Genomic DNA, 16,600 nt, shown 5'->3' with positions numbered 1-16,600 from the left:
GGAGCATATTGCTTAAGCCCTTGAAGGTCATTTTAAGGACTTCGGCTTTCACTCTGCGTTAGACTGTGTCTTAGTCTGTTTTGTGCTGGTATAACAATACCAGAGACTGGGTAATTTATAAAGAAAAGAGATTTGTTTCTTACCGTTCTGGAGGCTGGGAAGTCCAAGGTGAAGGGGCCCACATCCTGGCAAAGACTTTCGTGCCGCGTCATCCCATGTGGAAGTCAGAAGGGTGAGAGAACAAGAGGGGGCCAAACTCGCTTTTATAACCAGCTCACTCTTGAGATAATGAACCACATCGATTGTAATGACATTCATCTTTTAACCTCTTAAAAGTCCTACCTCTTAATACGGTTGAATTGGGGATTAAGTTGCCAACACATGAACTTTGGGGGACGCATTCAATCCAAGCAGATGGAAACTGCTGGATGGTTTTGGACATCAGAGTGACATGATCTGACTTATATATAATTTAAAAAATGACTCTCTGCCGAATTTAGAGTTTAGATTGAAAGGGGCAAAGGACAGAAGCAGAAAAAGCAATAATCCAAGTGAGAGACCATGGCCCTTTGGACTCAGGTGGTGACAGTCCAGGTGTTAAGATGGTTGCACTTGGAAATATTTAAAGGTAGAACCACCAAGTTTATTGACAGATCGGATATAGGGTGTGAGGAGGACGGGGGAAGTAAGGATAAGTCCCAGGGTGGTGGCCCGCACCACTGGGTGGAAGGAGTTGTCATGAGCTAATCTGGGGAAAACTGGAGAGCAGGATGGAGGGGACTATCAGAAGGTCGTTTTGCCAATAGGCCAGTGGATCTGAGGGTCTGAGGTTCAAGGCTGAGGATCCTACTGGACACCTGAATTTGGGATTGTCAGCAGGTAGATGAGATCTAAAGCCCAAGACAGGCTGAGATAGCCAAGAGAAGAGATGTAAGGCTGGAGGTGTGGGACACTGATGGCTAGAGGTTGAGGAGGGGGAAGGAGCCCCCAAAGAAGCCGGAAGCTGGCAGCCTGGGAGGCTGGCAGGGCATCAGGCAGGTGCGGTGTCCTGGAAGCCAAGGGAAGAAAGGGTTCAGGATGGAAGGCTGATCAGTTATGTCAGATGCCGCCAGTAGGCAGTTCCACAGGAGGACTGAGAGTCACCATTCGATTTAGTAACGCAGAGGTCACTGAGACCTTGGTAGGCAGAGCTTTGGTTTTATATTCCTTTTGCTTCTAAGTAACATTTTGAGAGGTTTCCACTGAAGTGAAATGCCTATTACCGACTAGTCCAGAAAAAACTAGCTACTTTACATCTTTTTGGAAACTGGATGTATCTTACAAATAAGGCAAATTCTGTTTTGTTTTGCTAAAAATGTTTTTTTTTTTTTTTTTGGTATAGAAATTTATTTAACACGTATACACAGGGAGAATCACAGGCCGATTAGCCCACTAAAAATCCTAAAGCATAAAACTGTTTGAGTTTAGCTACGGAAAATGTCAAAATCAATGTTATTAATATTTAGCTGTAGCTACATTTCATTGTCACGTAAAGGGCTTCTATTCTTAGAGTAACGTGGTGAGTTAATAACCATGTTTCAAGGCTGAACAACTCTTTAAAATGGGAAATCAGGTGCTAGGCTCAGTGGCACCCACCTGTAGTCCCAGCTACTCAGGAGGCTGAGGTGGGAGGATTGCTTGTGCCCAGGAATTCAAGGCTGCCGTGAGCTATGATTGCACCTGTGAGTAGCCACTGTGCCCCAGCCTGGGAAATATAGCGAGACCCTGTCTCTAAAAAAAAAAAAAATAATAATAATAATAAAACATAAAATAAAATAGGAAGTCAGGAGGAGAGGTCATACATGTAGAATGAAAGAAGGTATTAATGATGTTGACTCGAACAGGAATTTCATAGTATTTTTACAGCAACAGTTCTCAAGTATGATCCTCAGGCATCTGGAGGCCTCTGAGACTTGCCTAGGCTTCTGCAAGGTCAAAACTATTTTCCTAATAACACAGATTCTTTATTTGCCTTTTCACTGTGATGCCATTTGCACTGGTGGTGCAAAAGCAAAGGTGGGCAAAGCTGTCGAGGCCAGCACGAAGCAGGCTGTGCTGTTGCCATGGTATTCTTCAACACAAAACACTCTCAGCAAAAAGACAAGAAAAAGCCAGTTTCATATAAGAATGTCCTTGATGAAGCAGTAAAATTTATTAATTGGATGGAGTCCTGACTCCTGAGCACATTCTTTCTAATTCTCTGTACGTTGAAATGGGAAACAGCCCGAAGCTCCTCTGCTGCACGTGGAAGGTTGACAGTGTGTTGAGAGAAAGCACTTGTACGGTTGTTTGCATTGAGAGCTGGATTTGTTGCTTTTTTGGTGAAATACTATTTCTAGTTTAAAAAAAGAAAACAACTAGTAGACAAATGAACATTACTAGATTTACGTATTTGGCAGACATTTTCTTGAAAATGAATGAAGTGAGCCTGACACTTCGAGGAAAACCACTGACAGTATTTGCTGCTATTGATAAATATGAGTTTTTTTGGTTTTTGGGTTTTGTTGTTGTTGTTGTTGAGATGTGGTCTCTCTGTGTTGCCCAGGCTGGGCTCAAGCGATCCTCCCATCTCAGCCTCCTGAGTAGCTGGGATACAGGCATGTGCCACGGCAGCCGGCTTAAAATATGAGTCTTTAAGTGAAATTAGAATTTTAGAACACTTATTTTACCACCAAGAGCTCAGCAGCTTCCTGATGCTTAAAGACTTGTCTGATGAAGTCAGTGGTGACATTCACAAATACCATTTTTTTATATTGTGTAATGAAATGTGTCAACATTTGGCATATCTGCATAACTCAATGAACCAATATTTTCCAAATGACAAATGATGATGTTCCAAAATCACATATGAGTAAAAGATCCATTCAAAGTACAAGATAGATTTCTGCTTCTAGTCAAGATACGGAGACAGGGATGTCTGGCTAATGGTGTTGAGAATCGTTTAGTGTGTTAATTAGCCATTTGGATGTCTTCTTTGGACAAATGTCTATTCAGATCTTTTACTCATTTAAAAAATTGGATTAGTTGTGTGTTTTGTTTTTTTTTTTCCTTTTTTTACCTTATACTGGTAGCAAGGATTACGATCAAACTCTATTCATTGGGCCAGAGACCCTCGTGGTGTTGGCGAAAGGCTTGCCCCTCATATAACATAGTAGATTAATTGTCTTTTTATTGTTAAGCTGTGACTTTCTTTTAGGAGATGTTGTATTAGTCTTGCCCTCCTCCAGACGTTGTTATAACATGTAACAGTCCCGTGTTCTTCCTAGACCATCCAAGACCTATCCAGGTTCAAGGGTCATCAGAAGACAGACAGTACCCTACCCTAAGTAGCATGGCCACAGTTGCTTGGATGTTTATGTTTTCTTGCTTCTGTCTCTTTAAACTTAAACATTAAAATTGAGTTCAGTTCCTCAGTCATCTTATCAGATGTTCTCTAAACCCGCTGCTCTGTTTGTCTTGCAGTTTCATGGTGATGACATGGCATCTGCCAGCTCCAGCCGGGCAGGAGTGGCCCTGCCTTTCGAGAAGTCTCAGCTTACTTTGAAAGGTGAGTGGCACTGTGTGAATCGTTTACTGTATGTGTGGGAACAGGTGGAATGATACTACACCTGGCGAGCCAAGTTTTGTAAAATAGCTTACTGGTGTAACTGTTCATCTTCATGGGATTGTCATTTTGTAGCTGGAATTCTTGAAGAAGAAAGAAAATAACTCGAAGAAGAAGGAAAAAAGGAACTTGAGGCTAAAGTTATCTAAAATGGTGATTCCTTCATGCCCAAGGGCTCTTTTCTGTCTATACTCACTCCCTAGGTGATCCATCCAACCTTGTGGCTTTAAATGCCACCAATATAAGATCACTCCCTCTGGGCCTTTCCTCTGACCTCCTGATTCTTATATCCAGTAGCTAACTTGTTGCTTCCACCTGAATATTTAGTAAACATGTAAATTTGACGTGTCTATAACTGAGCTCCTGACTTTTCTTTCTCATGTCGGGTATTCAACCTATCAGCAAATCTGGTTGGCTCTATCTTCAGAATGTATCCAACATCTGCCATTTCTCACCACCCCTATGGTCTCGGCCTAGTCCATGCTGTCATCTTCTTCACCTTGCATTAAGACAGTAGCCTCCCAGCCTGCATGCTGCTGTGCCCTTTGCCCTCCTTCAGTCCGTTAGTCACACAGCAGCCAGTGTTCTTGTTAAAATCTAAGCTGGAGTGGGCATCGCAGTGCACACCTGTAGTCCCAGCTACTGGGGAGGCTGAGGTGGGAGGATCACTTGAGCCCAGGAATTGGAGGCTGCGGTGAGCTATGATCGTGCCACAATGCTCCAGCCTGGATGACAGAGTGAGACCCTGTCTCTAAAAAAAAAAAAAGAGTAAGCTGGATCTTGTCACTTTGTCACTCCTCTGCTCAAACCCTTCAGCTCACACAGTAAAAGCTGAAGATCCCACATCATGTCTCCTCTTCCTGTTTCTCATCTCCTGTTACTTGTCCACGTTCACAGGGCTCCAGCCACACAGGGCTCCTTGCTCTTCATCGAATACACTGGGCAGGCTTCTGCCTCTGGGCCTTTGCACGTGCTGTTCCCTCTGAGCGAAATGCTTTTAGCTGGCTTCCTTACTTTCTTTCCTAGCTCTTTACTCAAAAGTCACCCTGTGCAATGTGGCCTTCCTGACCCTCTGATCTACGGCTGCCTTCCTCCCCGACTTTTCTTCTCAGTCCTTGTCACCATACTCACATATTTTTATTTGTTTCATTTATCAGCAGTCTCTTTCAAATTGAGAATGTAAGCTCCACGAGAACAGGGATTTTTGTCTGTTTTGGTCACTGTCAATACACCAGCCACTGGAACAGTGCCTGACACATAGTGGGCCCTCAGTGAATACTGCCTGAATGAACGAATGTTGCTTCAGTCGCTGTCGCTCTGCAGGACTCACGGGACTGAGCAGATGCCCGGGATGGGGGAGCAGCACTCAGTGTCTGAGCTCAGGCCCCTCAACATGGCCCTCTGGAGGCAAAATTGTATTTCTTGACAATATTTTTCGTTAATATTTTTGAAATATAAATGTTATTCCTTTATTTAATGCATTCACATAGTTCAGAATTCTTTCCTTTCCTCCAGCCCTTCCGAGTCCCTGTTTGGAGGAAATGATGTTATCTGTTTCTTGTGTATCCCTTCCAAGATATATCCAAGGGGATGAATTTTTGTAATTTTGAGAGCCAGATTGCGTTCCTTGGAAGAAACACTCTTCTAGCAATGTTTGAGAGTGCCTGTTTCTCCATAACTACCCTCACGATGTGTCGTCAGCCTTTTTATTTTTGCCAATCTGATTGGTAAAAGCTTGTTTTCTCAGTGTAGTTTTATTTCCCACTTCTTTAGTTACACAGTTGACCCTTGAACAGTGTGGGGGTTAGGGATGCAGCTGAAAATCTGCATCTAACTTTTGACCCATCAAAACTTAACTATTATAGCCTACTGTTGACCGGAAGCCTTACCGATTACACAAACAGTCGATTAACACATTTTTATGTTATGTGTGTTATATCCTGTCTTCTTACAATAAAGTAATAAAGATCTTTATCCTCGTGGTCTTCACATTAAGTAGACTGGAGGAGTAGAGGGGAAAGGGAGGGGTTGGTCTTGTAGTCTCAGGGATGGCAGAGGTGGAAGAAAATCTACATATAAGTGAACCCTCAAAGTTCAAACCTGTGTTGTTCAAGGGTCAACCATAATGATGTGTAGCATTTTATAGTAGATTTAGGGGAAATTTATATTTCCTTTTCTTTGGATTGTGTATTCATATTCTTTGCCTGTTTCCTGTTGAGTTATTGATTTTTTTTTGTAGTCTTGAAACATTTTAATTATTTTTCTTGGAGTCTTATGGCGGCTCCAGCCCTTTTGAGTAGGGAAATGGATTATAGTGTACAGGTTTGGTTTTGAACTTGAGACTGCCTTAGCTAATAATTAGCATAGGTCAAAGCAGAAGTCTGCCCATGGACTCTGGTAACATCCTGAGGTCCCTGTCTTGGGATCATATTGTTCAGGAACACACAGTTATTTCTAAAGGTTTCTCTGTTGCCTTTCTTCAAGGTACATTTTCTTACTAGTGTGGAAAGAGCTAACTTGATAATACAGGTAGATCTCACTGTATGTGCATTTAATCTACAGAGATTTGATAATACCATCCAGGAAAATGGGGGAGAAAGAGAGAAATAACAATTTAAATAGCATGGGTGGTTCTTTTTCCCAGGCATTGCACTGAGAGAGCTGGTAGTGTGATGTGGGGGATGTCATCATGTAGTGCCTTCTGTTTGCCTCGGTTCCCTTGTGCCATCCACAGTATGATCCTAGAGTTTTAAGGTATATATTGAAATACATCAAGGCCCTTAAACATAAGCCAGCTATTTTATTTAATATTTAACTCAAGAAACACTGAAAAATTGAACACTGAAAAATGCAGCCTAACAAAGCAAAAAACAGTCTATTTGGAGCCTTTTGAAAGACAACATGCCAGACTCTATTGTGGTGCTTTCCTGAGAGCTTTGTAAGGGTATAATTTTGGTATTATGTGATTTTTGCCTTACTTGTTGACTTTAAAAGCTACATTCTAGGTGAAGACGTGATTCCGTGTATAATAAACTGGCATTTAGATTTCATGAAACAGTGAATAGACTTTGTAGATAAAGTTGCTCATATCTTGAGGCCTTTATTTTGACTTTTTTTTTTTTTTTTCTTTTTTACCTCCATGGGCAATGGAAGACATACTTGGGCTGGTTTTTTAACAATAAGAGATATTCAAAATAGCACCCCACCGATTATCAATGAATATAAATTATAGAGGGAAAATGTATATTTACAGTGGAGAGACCTGGCTGACTCCACATTAACCAAGAACTTGAACTTAGCAACCCCAATAGGAGGCCAGCCTACTATATACAATAAGAGGTACACAACGTAACTTATGTAGTATTCTTGACAAAAATATTTGAAGTGAATCTAATCATGAGGAAACAATCAGAAAAATGCAGAATTTTGGCACATCCTATAAAACAGCTGGTAGAAGTCTTTCGAAATTATTGTCATGGAAAACAAGAGAGGGTGTTCTAGATTTTAAAAGATTATGGAGACAATAGCCAGGTGCATTTTGATTGGATCTTGGATTGTGGGAAAAAGCAGCTGTAAAAATATGTTTGCAACAATTTGGGAAATTAGGATGTTGACTGGATATCAGATGATAGAGGGAGTGACTAAATTTTTTTAGATTTGATAGTGGTGGTGTGGTTAGGTGGGACAGTGTCCTCATTCTTAGGAGTTGCATTCTTAGGGCATTTAGGGCTGATCTGTCATGATGTCTACAACTTGCTTTCAAATGGTTTTCCAAGAACAGTGTGGATACATACATACATACATACATACATACATACAGATGGCATATATCTCTAATCTGTGCTGTCCAGTAGGGTAGCCCCTGTAGCCACACAGAACTATTTACATTTTAATTAACATTAGATAAAATTCACATCCTCATTTGCACTAGTCATATTTCAAGTGCTCAATAGCAACATGTGTCTCATAGCAATGTTTTGGACAGCACAGGTATGGAACATTTTCATCATGGTAGAAGAAGTTCTCTTGGATGGTGCCGATATAGACAGACACATAGAACAAAAAACAAATGTGGCAAAATGATAACAATCGGTAAAGAGTATATAAATATTTGTCATTCTATTGTTCCAACTTTTCTATAGATTGGAAACTTCAAAATAAGACTACTGAATGTAGTATGTGATCCTACCTTGGGTCCTGGACCAGAAAAAATTTTTCTTTTCTTTTTTGCTATGATGGACATTGATAGGAAAATTGGCAAAATTTGAGTTAGGGGGAAAAAATTATAATAAAGCAAATATAGTCAAAAGTTAATATTGGGTGACTCTGAGGAATGCTTTGTAGTATTCTTGCTAGTTTTCTAGAAGTCTGAAATTATATCAAAATTTAAAAAAGTAAAAAAAATTTCTAAGGAAAAAAAGCTACATGGCAACAAAAAGGATATAACATGGTAGAGTTGACATGGCCTAGAAGCTGGGAGACTTGGTTCCAGTCTTAGCTCTTCTCTGACTCGCTCCATGATTTGGGATAAGTTATTTCACCTTCCTGAATCTTAGTTGGCCCAACTAGGAAATAAAGAGTTTGAACTTGTTGATTTTAAAGAGATTGTCTGGCTCAAAATTATAGGTCTCTAAGGATGGGTACAGATACTCCTTGACTTACAGCGGGGTTGCATCCTGAAAAACCCATAAGTTGGAAATATTATAAATGGAAAATGCATTTAATACACCTACCCCACTGAACATCGTAGCTTAGCCTAGCCTACTCTTTTTTTGTTGTTGTCGTTGTTATTGAGGGGGTCTTGCTCTGTGGCCCAGGCTGGAGTATATTGGTGTGAGCACAGTTCACGGCAACCTCAAATTATTGAGCTCAAGGGACCCTCCCACCTCAGCCTTCTGAGTAGCTGGGCAGGGACTACAGTCAGGCGCCACTGTGCCTGGCTAATTTATTTTTTTGTAGAGACAGGGTCTCGCTCTTGCACAGGCTGGTCTCCAACACTTGGCCTCAAGCAATCCTCCTGCCTTGGCCCCCCGAAGTGCTGGGATTACAAATGTGAGCCATGGTTCCAGCCAGCCTAGCCCACCTTAAATGTGCTCAGAAGACTTACATTAGCCTACAGTTGGGCAAAATCATGTGGCAACACAGTACATCGTAGGTAGTGTGGCTGACCGGGAGCTGCGGCTCACTGCTGTTGCGCAATACCGCATGTGGCCAGTTTGGGAAAAGATCAAAACTCAGAATTGAAAGTATGGTTTCTACAGCCCTGTTGCACCATCGTGCAGTGGAAAAATCGTAAGCCAAACCGTTCTGTCTGATTGTGTGTAGTCCCTATTTTTTTTTTTTAAGTAAAAGGCCTGCAGATCTACTCTCTCACCACCAGGTGGCCTCAGTTAGCCTCGGTCCACGTGTAAAGATCTCATTTTCCTGCTCTGGGCCATGCCTCAGGGCCACAAAGCTTTATTCTTAGAACCAGCCCTTGTTGCTTCTGAATCTTAGCCGCAACTATTTTTTTGCTTCTTGGCTTCTTTCCTACAATTCCTTTGGGGCCTGGGGAAGACAGTTATTACAAAAAAACAATCTGGAGGTGGATTTGGTCTTTGCCAAGTTGTGGGCCATGATAGGACTGTGGGAAGGGCCTGGGAGGGAGAGGTTTGCTAATATTCGACAGGGGGGAGCTCAGACTAGAGTATTCTTGCCTTATGGGCCAGGGACGTCATCCTCAGATTTGGGACACAGGATGGAAGTTGTCTAGATGTGTTTCTTCCTAGGACCTAGAATTTCCACCATGGGTAATACATGTGACATGAGGACACTTGTCCAACTTTCAGGTGTAATCCTTGCTTAGCTTTGTGTCTGTGTGTCTTTGGCTTGCTGGGCCCATATAAACTTGGAAAATGCCACCACATGAAGGCTAGGAGCCAAAGAGGAAATGCAGTTCGCTAACAAGCACATGGAAAAAATATTCAGCCTCACTAGTAATTGAAGAACAGTGATAGAACAAATAAGCAAAGTTTGATAGTGACACACAGCATGGTGTGGAGTTGGGCTGGCTGGGAGCACTTTGTGGTTTGTAGCTCCCTGGCTATGTAGCCTGGGGCAATGACCTTGCTTCTCAAGCCTGTTTCCTCCTTGGTAAGCCAGGGGCGATAATATATTCCCTGCCTCATGGGTCTGTTGAGAGGAGTCAGTTAGATAATGTGTACATGGCATAGTGTCTGTATTAAGTGCTCTTTAAATCTTAGCTATTCTTTTTATACTATTTTATTTTTACCTGTGTGATTTGCAAAAAGTAAAACGGTTAGTACTCAGCACTCTGCAGTGTTTGGTAAAAATGGATCTACTCCTATTGTACTAATGGGAGTCAGCTTGGGTTTACCTTTTTTGAAAATGAATTAAGCAGTTTTAAGAACTTTTAAAAATGTTCATATCCTTTGGAGGAATACTCAAGAAATGCTTGCAAATGTATACATTCAGTGTAATTTTCCCAGAGCAAAAAATTATAAGTACTCTTTTTAACAATGAAAGAATAGTTAACATATCCATACCATAGGCTTAGGTTGCAGTCATTCAAGATTGATTTTGGGGGGAGAAGAATTTTTAAAGAATTGGGGAAATAAAAGATGAAAGTCTGAAAGATTTACCAGTGATAAATTGGTAATGATAATTAACAGTAATTATCCCAATGGTTTCAGGTTAGGAGTGATTTTTTTTCTTATACTTCATATTTTTTTATATACTCATATTTCTTTAAAAAGTTTTTAAAGAGAGGAGCTGGAGAGAAGAGAAAAAAATAAAAAGTTTTTAGAATCAGGACAAAACAGAATTAATTTTTTTCAAAGAAACAACCAGAAAGAGCCAGAACGTCTGCCACAGGGGGGCATCTGGAAACCCTGTGACTCCTCTGACTTTTTCTTTCTTTCTCGTCCAGTGGTGTCAGCAAAGCCCAAGGTGCATAATCGTCAGCCTCGAATTAACTCCTACGTGGAGGTGGCGGTGGATGGGCTCCCCAGTGAGACCAAGAAGACTGGGAAGCGCATTGGGAGCTCTGAGCTTCTCTGGAATGAGATCATCATCTTGTAAGAGACAGTCCCTTCTTTTTGGATGCAGCAAGCTGGGGAAAGGCGAGAGGGTGCTCCGAGGGGGCAGTGGAAGACACAGGGTGCTTGTGGAGCCTCAGCCTCTTCTGCCTGTGGTACCCAAGGGGCCTCGCTGTAGGTGTTCCTATATCATTGAGCTCATAGAGCGTCCATTGTTAGCTAGAGGGTTACAGGGTCAGCTTTGCGGAGGGAGAGGGTACATGTGGGTGTCTTCCTGTTTTGGTTCTGCCGCCACGATGTCAGCAGTGTAGTTTAGCTGTTTTCTTCTAAGTTATAGGAATGACCGATCTGCTGCCTGGATGTGATGAATCAAGTACTTGTTTTCCAGGAATGTCACGGCCCAGAGTCATTTAGATTTGAAGGTCTGGAGCTGCCACACCTTGAGAAATGAGCTGCTAGGCACCGCCTCTGTCAACCTCTCCAACGTCCTGAAGAACAATGGGGGCAAAAGTACGTACGATGAAGGGGGCGCTGGCGGGAGTCATTGCTGGGCGTCGGGAGGACCTGGCAGATACACCTGGTGATGCCGTTTCCCCCGGGACCAGGGGCTGGGGTGGCTCTGCTCCCCGCGGGTGCTCGCTGTGGAGTTGTAGGAAGGCTGGGAGCTCCTCTGCCTCCACTGGAGAGGTCAGCCGCCTTTGTCCAGGGCCTCTGGTGGTGGGCTGCAGTGCTGTGTTCCCTCTGATCCTTCCTGGGGTAGGTGGTGGGGGGAACTTTCCTTCTGCCTGCTCCTCTTCCCAACCCAGGAGATCATGCGCGGTATGTTGACTGAAACTGTCAAATGCCTCCAGCCTAAATCATTGCTCTTCTAGTCTGAGCCCCAGAACAGAACAAAGGAACTGTGTGAACATGTGCACGTGTGCACGCGTGTGTGTCTGTCTGGGACAGTGTTACAAACAGTGTCCCGCACTTAGTAGGCGCTCGGTAAACATCTACTGGATATTGGAATGTGATGGAAGCTCTATCTTAATTATCCAGGCTGCCTCTGCTGCTCGGATGTATAAATCTGCACGTCTATTTATTGCTGTTTGTGGTCAGCGGCGTAACCCATGGCTGTGGTATTTGGACCCTCCCTCATAAAGCCTCTATTCAGAGCAGTACCATATGCGGCGAGCAAATGCTGCAGAAAGAAAGGCTCCTTTTTCTCTTGATGTCTGCTGTCTAGAAAATATTTTCTGAAAGTGGATTTAGCTTAAGAGACGTGTGGGGGCAGGGAGTGTTCAGTCCCAGGGAGAGCCTTGCATTGGCTTAAGAGTCTTTTCTTTCTGAGCCTGATTTTTCAAGCGATGGGCCACTCGGAAGGTGTTTGAGCCTCTTCTGGTCTTTTCCTTTCTGCTGGGCACACAGAGATGTGCAGAACCCGCTCTGGCCTGAGGAATTGTTCAAAACCAGGGATATGCCTCTATTTTAATTCTGCAGGGAACTTCCTGATGCTTTGTCTTCTGAGTCAGTCTTTATTTTCTCAAACCCCTAGCCTGCCTTTTATATAATTCGATGATCAAAAGAATCATATTTATTACGTGATTTGGAAATACACTTGTGGATGTTCTCATATTAGGATGCGGCACCCAGTCTGAGTGCCTTTTTCGTTCTTCCTTTGTCTAGTTAACATACCTTGGCTTTTGATTAACAAAAGTAATTGTAGAAATTAGAAATTACAGAAAAGCACACAGATACACAAAGAAAACAAACTTACCCATCAGTGCAGCACCTAGTGATAATTACTGTTAACATTTTTTTCCCTCAACAATTTTCAGTAGGTCTTGGTAACATTTTGATGAGCTTTTTTCCCCTGTGTGTGGACGTGTATCAATATTTATGATGTCAGGGAAACCTAAGTTGAGGTCAGATATGAACATATTATTTTGCAACATGCCTTTCTTTTCTCTTTAAAATGTATCAGTATATCTTTATTTGTTTTTAATTATGATAAAATACACATAACAAAATTTATTATCTTAATCATTTTAAGCATACAGTTCAGTTTTCTTTTTTTTTTTTTTTGAGGCAGAGTCTTACTCTGTCACCTTGGGTAGAGTTAGAGTGCAGTGGCATCATCATAGGTCACTGCAACCTCAAACTCCTGGGCTCAAGTGATCCTCCTGCCTTAGCCTCAGCCCCAGCAGTCCTGAAGCTAGGACTACAGGTGCACACCACAAAGCCTGCCTAATTTTTCTATTTTTTTTTTGGTAGAGACAGGGTCTTGTTCTTGCTCAGGCTGGTCTCGAACTCCTGGGCTCAAGCAATCCTCCCACCTCGGCCTCCCAGAGTGCTAGGATTACAGGCGTGAGCCACCGAGCCCGGCCAAGTGTACAGTTCAGTGGTATTAAGTACATCGATCCTGTGCAACCTTCACCACCATCCATCCTCAGGATTCTTTTCATCTTGTACAACTGAAACTTTGTACCCATTAAACACTAATTCCCCATGCTCCCCTCGCTCTAGCCCCTGGCAGCCACTATTCTACTTTTTACCTCTATGAACTTTTTAAAGAAATATTTTAAAAAGTTGAGACCATGTCTTGCTATGTTGCCCAGGCTGGACTTGAACTCCTGGCCTCAGGTGATCCTCCTGCCTTAGCTTTCCAAGTAGCTGGGACCATAGGTATGTGCCACCGTGCCTGGCTATGTATGAATTTAACTATTTTATGTACTTCATGTAAATGGAATCGTACAGTGTTTGTCCTTTTGTGACTGGCTTGTTCGACTAAGCATGATGTCCTCAAGGCTTATTCTTGTTGTACCATGTGTCAGAATTTCCTTGTTTTTAAAGGCTGAATAATATTCCATTGTATGGTTATACCACATTATTCATCTGTCAGTGGGCACGGGGTTGTTTGTACCTTTTGGATATTAATAATGCTGCTGTGAACATGGGTATGCAAATATCTCTTTGAGTCCCTGCTGTCATGGTACATACCTAAAAGTGGGATGCTGGGTTATATGGTAATTCTATTTTTAAATTTTTTTTTAAGAGACGGTCTCCCTGTGTTGCCCAGGCTGGAGTGCAGTGGCTATTTTCAGGTGCAATCATAGCACATGACAGCCTTGAACTCCTGGGCTTAAGCGATCCTCCTGCCTCAGCCTCCCAAGTAGCTGGGACTATAGGGGCCATTGTGCCTGGCTTCTATTTTTAATTTTTTTTTTTTTATTTGAGGCAGAGTCTCGCTCTGTCACCCTTGGGCTAGAGTACAATGGCATCATCATAGCTCTCGGCAACCTCAAACTCCTGGGCTCAAGCGATCCTCCTGCCTCAACCTCCCAAGTAGCTGGGACTACAGGCGTGTGCCACCACACCCAGCTAATTTTTTCTGTTTTTAGTAGAGATGGGGTCTCGGTCTTGCTCAGGCTATTTTTTTTTATTTTATTTTATTTATTTTTTAATTTTTTAAATTTTTAATTTTTTTAATTTTTTATTTTTTTAGGCTGTCTGTTTTTAATTTTTAAAGGAACTGCCATGCTGATTTTTATTTTTATAGCTACTGAATCATAAAATTTATCAGTATAGCTTTAATTATTCTTCTAAAATTCAGTTTTTGATGACTTCCTGAAGTCTATCATACAGCTGCGTGAAGATTTAAGGTTGACCATTTGGGTATTTTCAGTATTTCACAGTCATAAATAATGCTATGATAAATTTACAAGTTTATAAATCTTTGTGCTCATTGCTGAAAATTTACTTGGGATAAATTATTGAACATGGACTTGCCAAGTTTTAACATTTTTCAAGAGTTTTGACACATGTTGCCAGATTAACCTCCAGAAAGTTCTCCATGTTGAGCATCCCTAATCTGAAAATCTGAGCTCTGAAATGCTCCAAAATATGAGACATTTTGAGTGCTGACGGGGTGCCACAAGTGGAAAATTCCACATTTGACACCATTGCTTTTTGATGATTCAGTGTACGCAAGCTTTGTTTCATGCACAGAATTATTAAAACTGTTGAATAGCCTTCAGGCTATGTGTATAAGGTGTCTATGAAACATAAATGAATTTCCCTCAAGAGTACTCAGTAGGATATTGGTAACATTTTGATGAATGCCCTTTTGAAATTTTTCCCATGTGTAGACATATACCAATATTTACAATGTCAGGGAAACCAAATCGAGATCATACGTGAACAGCAGAAATGAATTCTGTGTTTAGACTTGGGTCCCATCCCTAAAATATCTCATTAAGTATGTGCAAATATTCCCAAATCTGAAATGCTTCTAGTCCCGTGAAATCTGTTCTAATTTGCCCTCCCATCCACAGTGGCTGAAATTTCTGGTTTCTGTTGTACCTTGGCATATATTAGATATTATTTGTAAAAAAAAAAAAAAAAAAAGGATTTTTTTTTTTTTCCCTATTTGATAATTATTAACATTATGCCAGATTTGTGTCAGCTATTCTTTTTTGGCTGAAGTATTTTTTTTTACTTTATTTTTTATTTTTTTGCTCTGTTCTGGTTTCTCAATAAGGCTGAAGTATTTTAAAGTAAATTGTTGATGTCCTGACATTTTATCCTAGATTCTTCAGCATGCATCTCATTTAAAAAAGGACATTTTTTTATGTAATGCCATACCATTGTCACACCTAGCAATGTTGACATGAATTCTTTATTATACCTAATACCTAGTTAATATTCAGTCACCGTTTGTCTCCAAGGTGTCGTTTTACAATTGGTTTGCTTGAACCTGGATTTGGGAAGGCTTACTCATTGCGTCTGGGATTGTTATGTCTCTGAGACACTTCCCCTCCATCCTACTTTTTTATAATGCCGTGATTTGTTGAAGGATAATGGATGATTTAAAAATGTGTTTATTGCCTGTCCTTTGCTCATTATACTGCAGTGTGTGTTTTTCTCTCTTGGTTATGAAAGTGCTGTTTATATGTTAAGGCTTTTATTCTTTGTCTTATAATTTGTAAATGTTTTTCCAGTTTTCATTTCCATTTTAACTTTGTAGTTTTTTTTTTTGTCTTTTTTCCGAACATGTTTTAAACTTTTTGTAGTCCAACCTGCCACCCTTTATGTTTTCAATCTTTTCTTTTGTGCTTTGAGAGGCATTCCCCATTCTGAGATCAGGCAAATGTAGTCACCTCTGTTTTTTCCTAGTTCTTTGTGATTTTACTTTTTCACATTTAATTCTTCATCCAAAGGAATTTATTTTTGGGTAGAGTATGACTAGGGATCTAATTTATTTTCTTCTATGGTAGCTAACTTATTGCTTTAGCTCTGCTTATTGAATAATCCATCTATTTCCCCAATGATTTAAGTTGCTACTTTAAGCATATATTAAAAACATGTGTACACTGGGGCCTATTTAGTGATTTTCCATTTCATCCATTGTTTTATTAACCTTTCCAAATCACTCTGTTGTAGCTATTGTAACATTATGTTTTAATGTCTGGCAGTTCAGGTTTTTTTTTTTTCCTGAAATCTTCTTGCCTCTTTTCTTTGCATATGTAACATCATCAAATGAACTTTAAATTTTCTCAGGTTCTTTCCTCTTCCTATCCTCTGTAGCCCCCAGAAAAATCTCCTGAGGTTTTATTAAAATCCTGTCATATGTAAAGCTAATTTAATGGAGAATTTCTATACTGAATCTTCCTATCCAGTAACATGGAATATCTCTAAATGCATTCAAGTAATTTTTGAATTTGTCTTTAGATAGACTCTATTTTAATTCTTAAAAAGTTTTGATATTAATTCCAGAGGGATCTTTTCTTAGTCTGTCTTCTAACTCAGAATTGTTGGTAGATGGCTGTTAGTTTCTGAATTTTCTTTTGTAATCAGTCAAGGTTATTGAATTCTTTTTTTGTTTGTTTCTGTATATTATCGGGGTACAGATATTTAGGTTACGGTTCCCTTCCCCCCCCCT

At 40.9% G+C, this 16,600-nt stretch overlaps 1 protein-coding gene across 3 annotated transcripts in view; it reads left to right on the top strand.

Annotated features, from left to right (window-relative positions):
- The window catches only part of WWP2 (WW domain containing E3 ubiquitin protein ligase 2), a 134,182-nt gene that overhangs the window by 16,623 nt on the left and 100,959 nt on the right, over positions 1-16,600 (top strand). For all 3 annotated transcript variants that reach the window (XM_012660496.1, XM_012660498.1, XM_012660499.1), the window contains exons 2-4: positions 3,502-3,586; positions 10,572-10,719; positions 11,069-11,190. In XM_012660496.1, coding sequence (XP_012515950.1) covers positions 3,517-3,586; positions 10,572-10,719; positions 11,069-11,190 — 340 coding nt within the window. In that variant the 5' untranslated portion in view covers positions 3,502-3,516. The remainder of the gene's footprint in view (positions 1-3,501; positions 3,587-10,571; positions 10,720-11,068; positions 11,191-16,600) is intronic.

Source organism: Propithecus coquereli, unplaced genomic scaffold, assembly GCF_000956105.1.
Source record: "Propithecus coquereli isolate 6110/MARCELLA unplaced genomic scaffold, Pcoq_1.0 Scaffold67, whole genome shotgun sequence".
NCBI lineage: Eukaryota > Metazoa > Chordata > Mammalia > Primates > Indriidae > Propithecus > Propithecus coquereli.
Note: the sequence above shows the minus strand (reverse complement) of the source record. Positions and strands in the feature narration are given on the sequence as shown.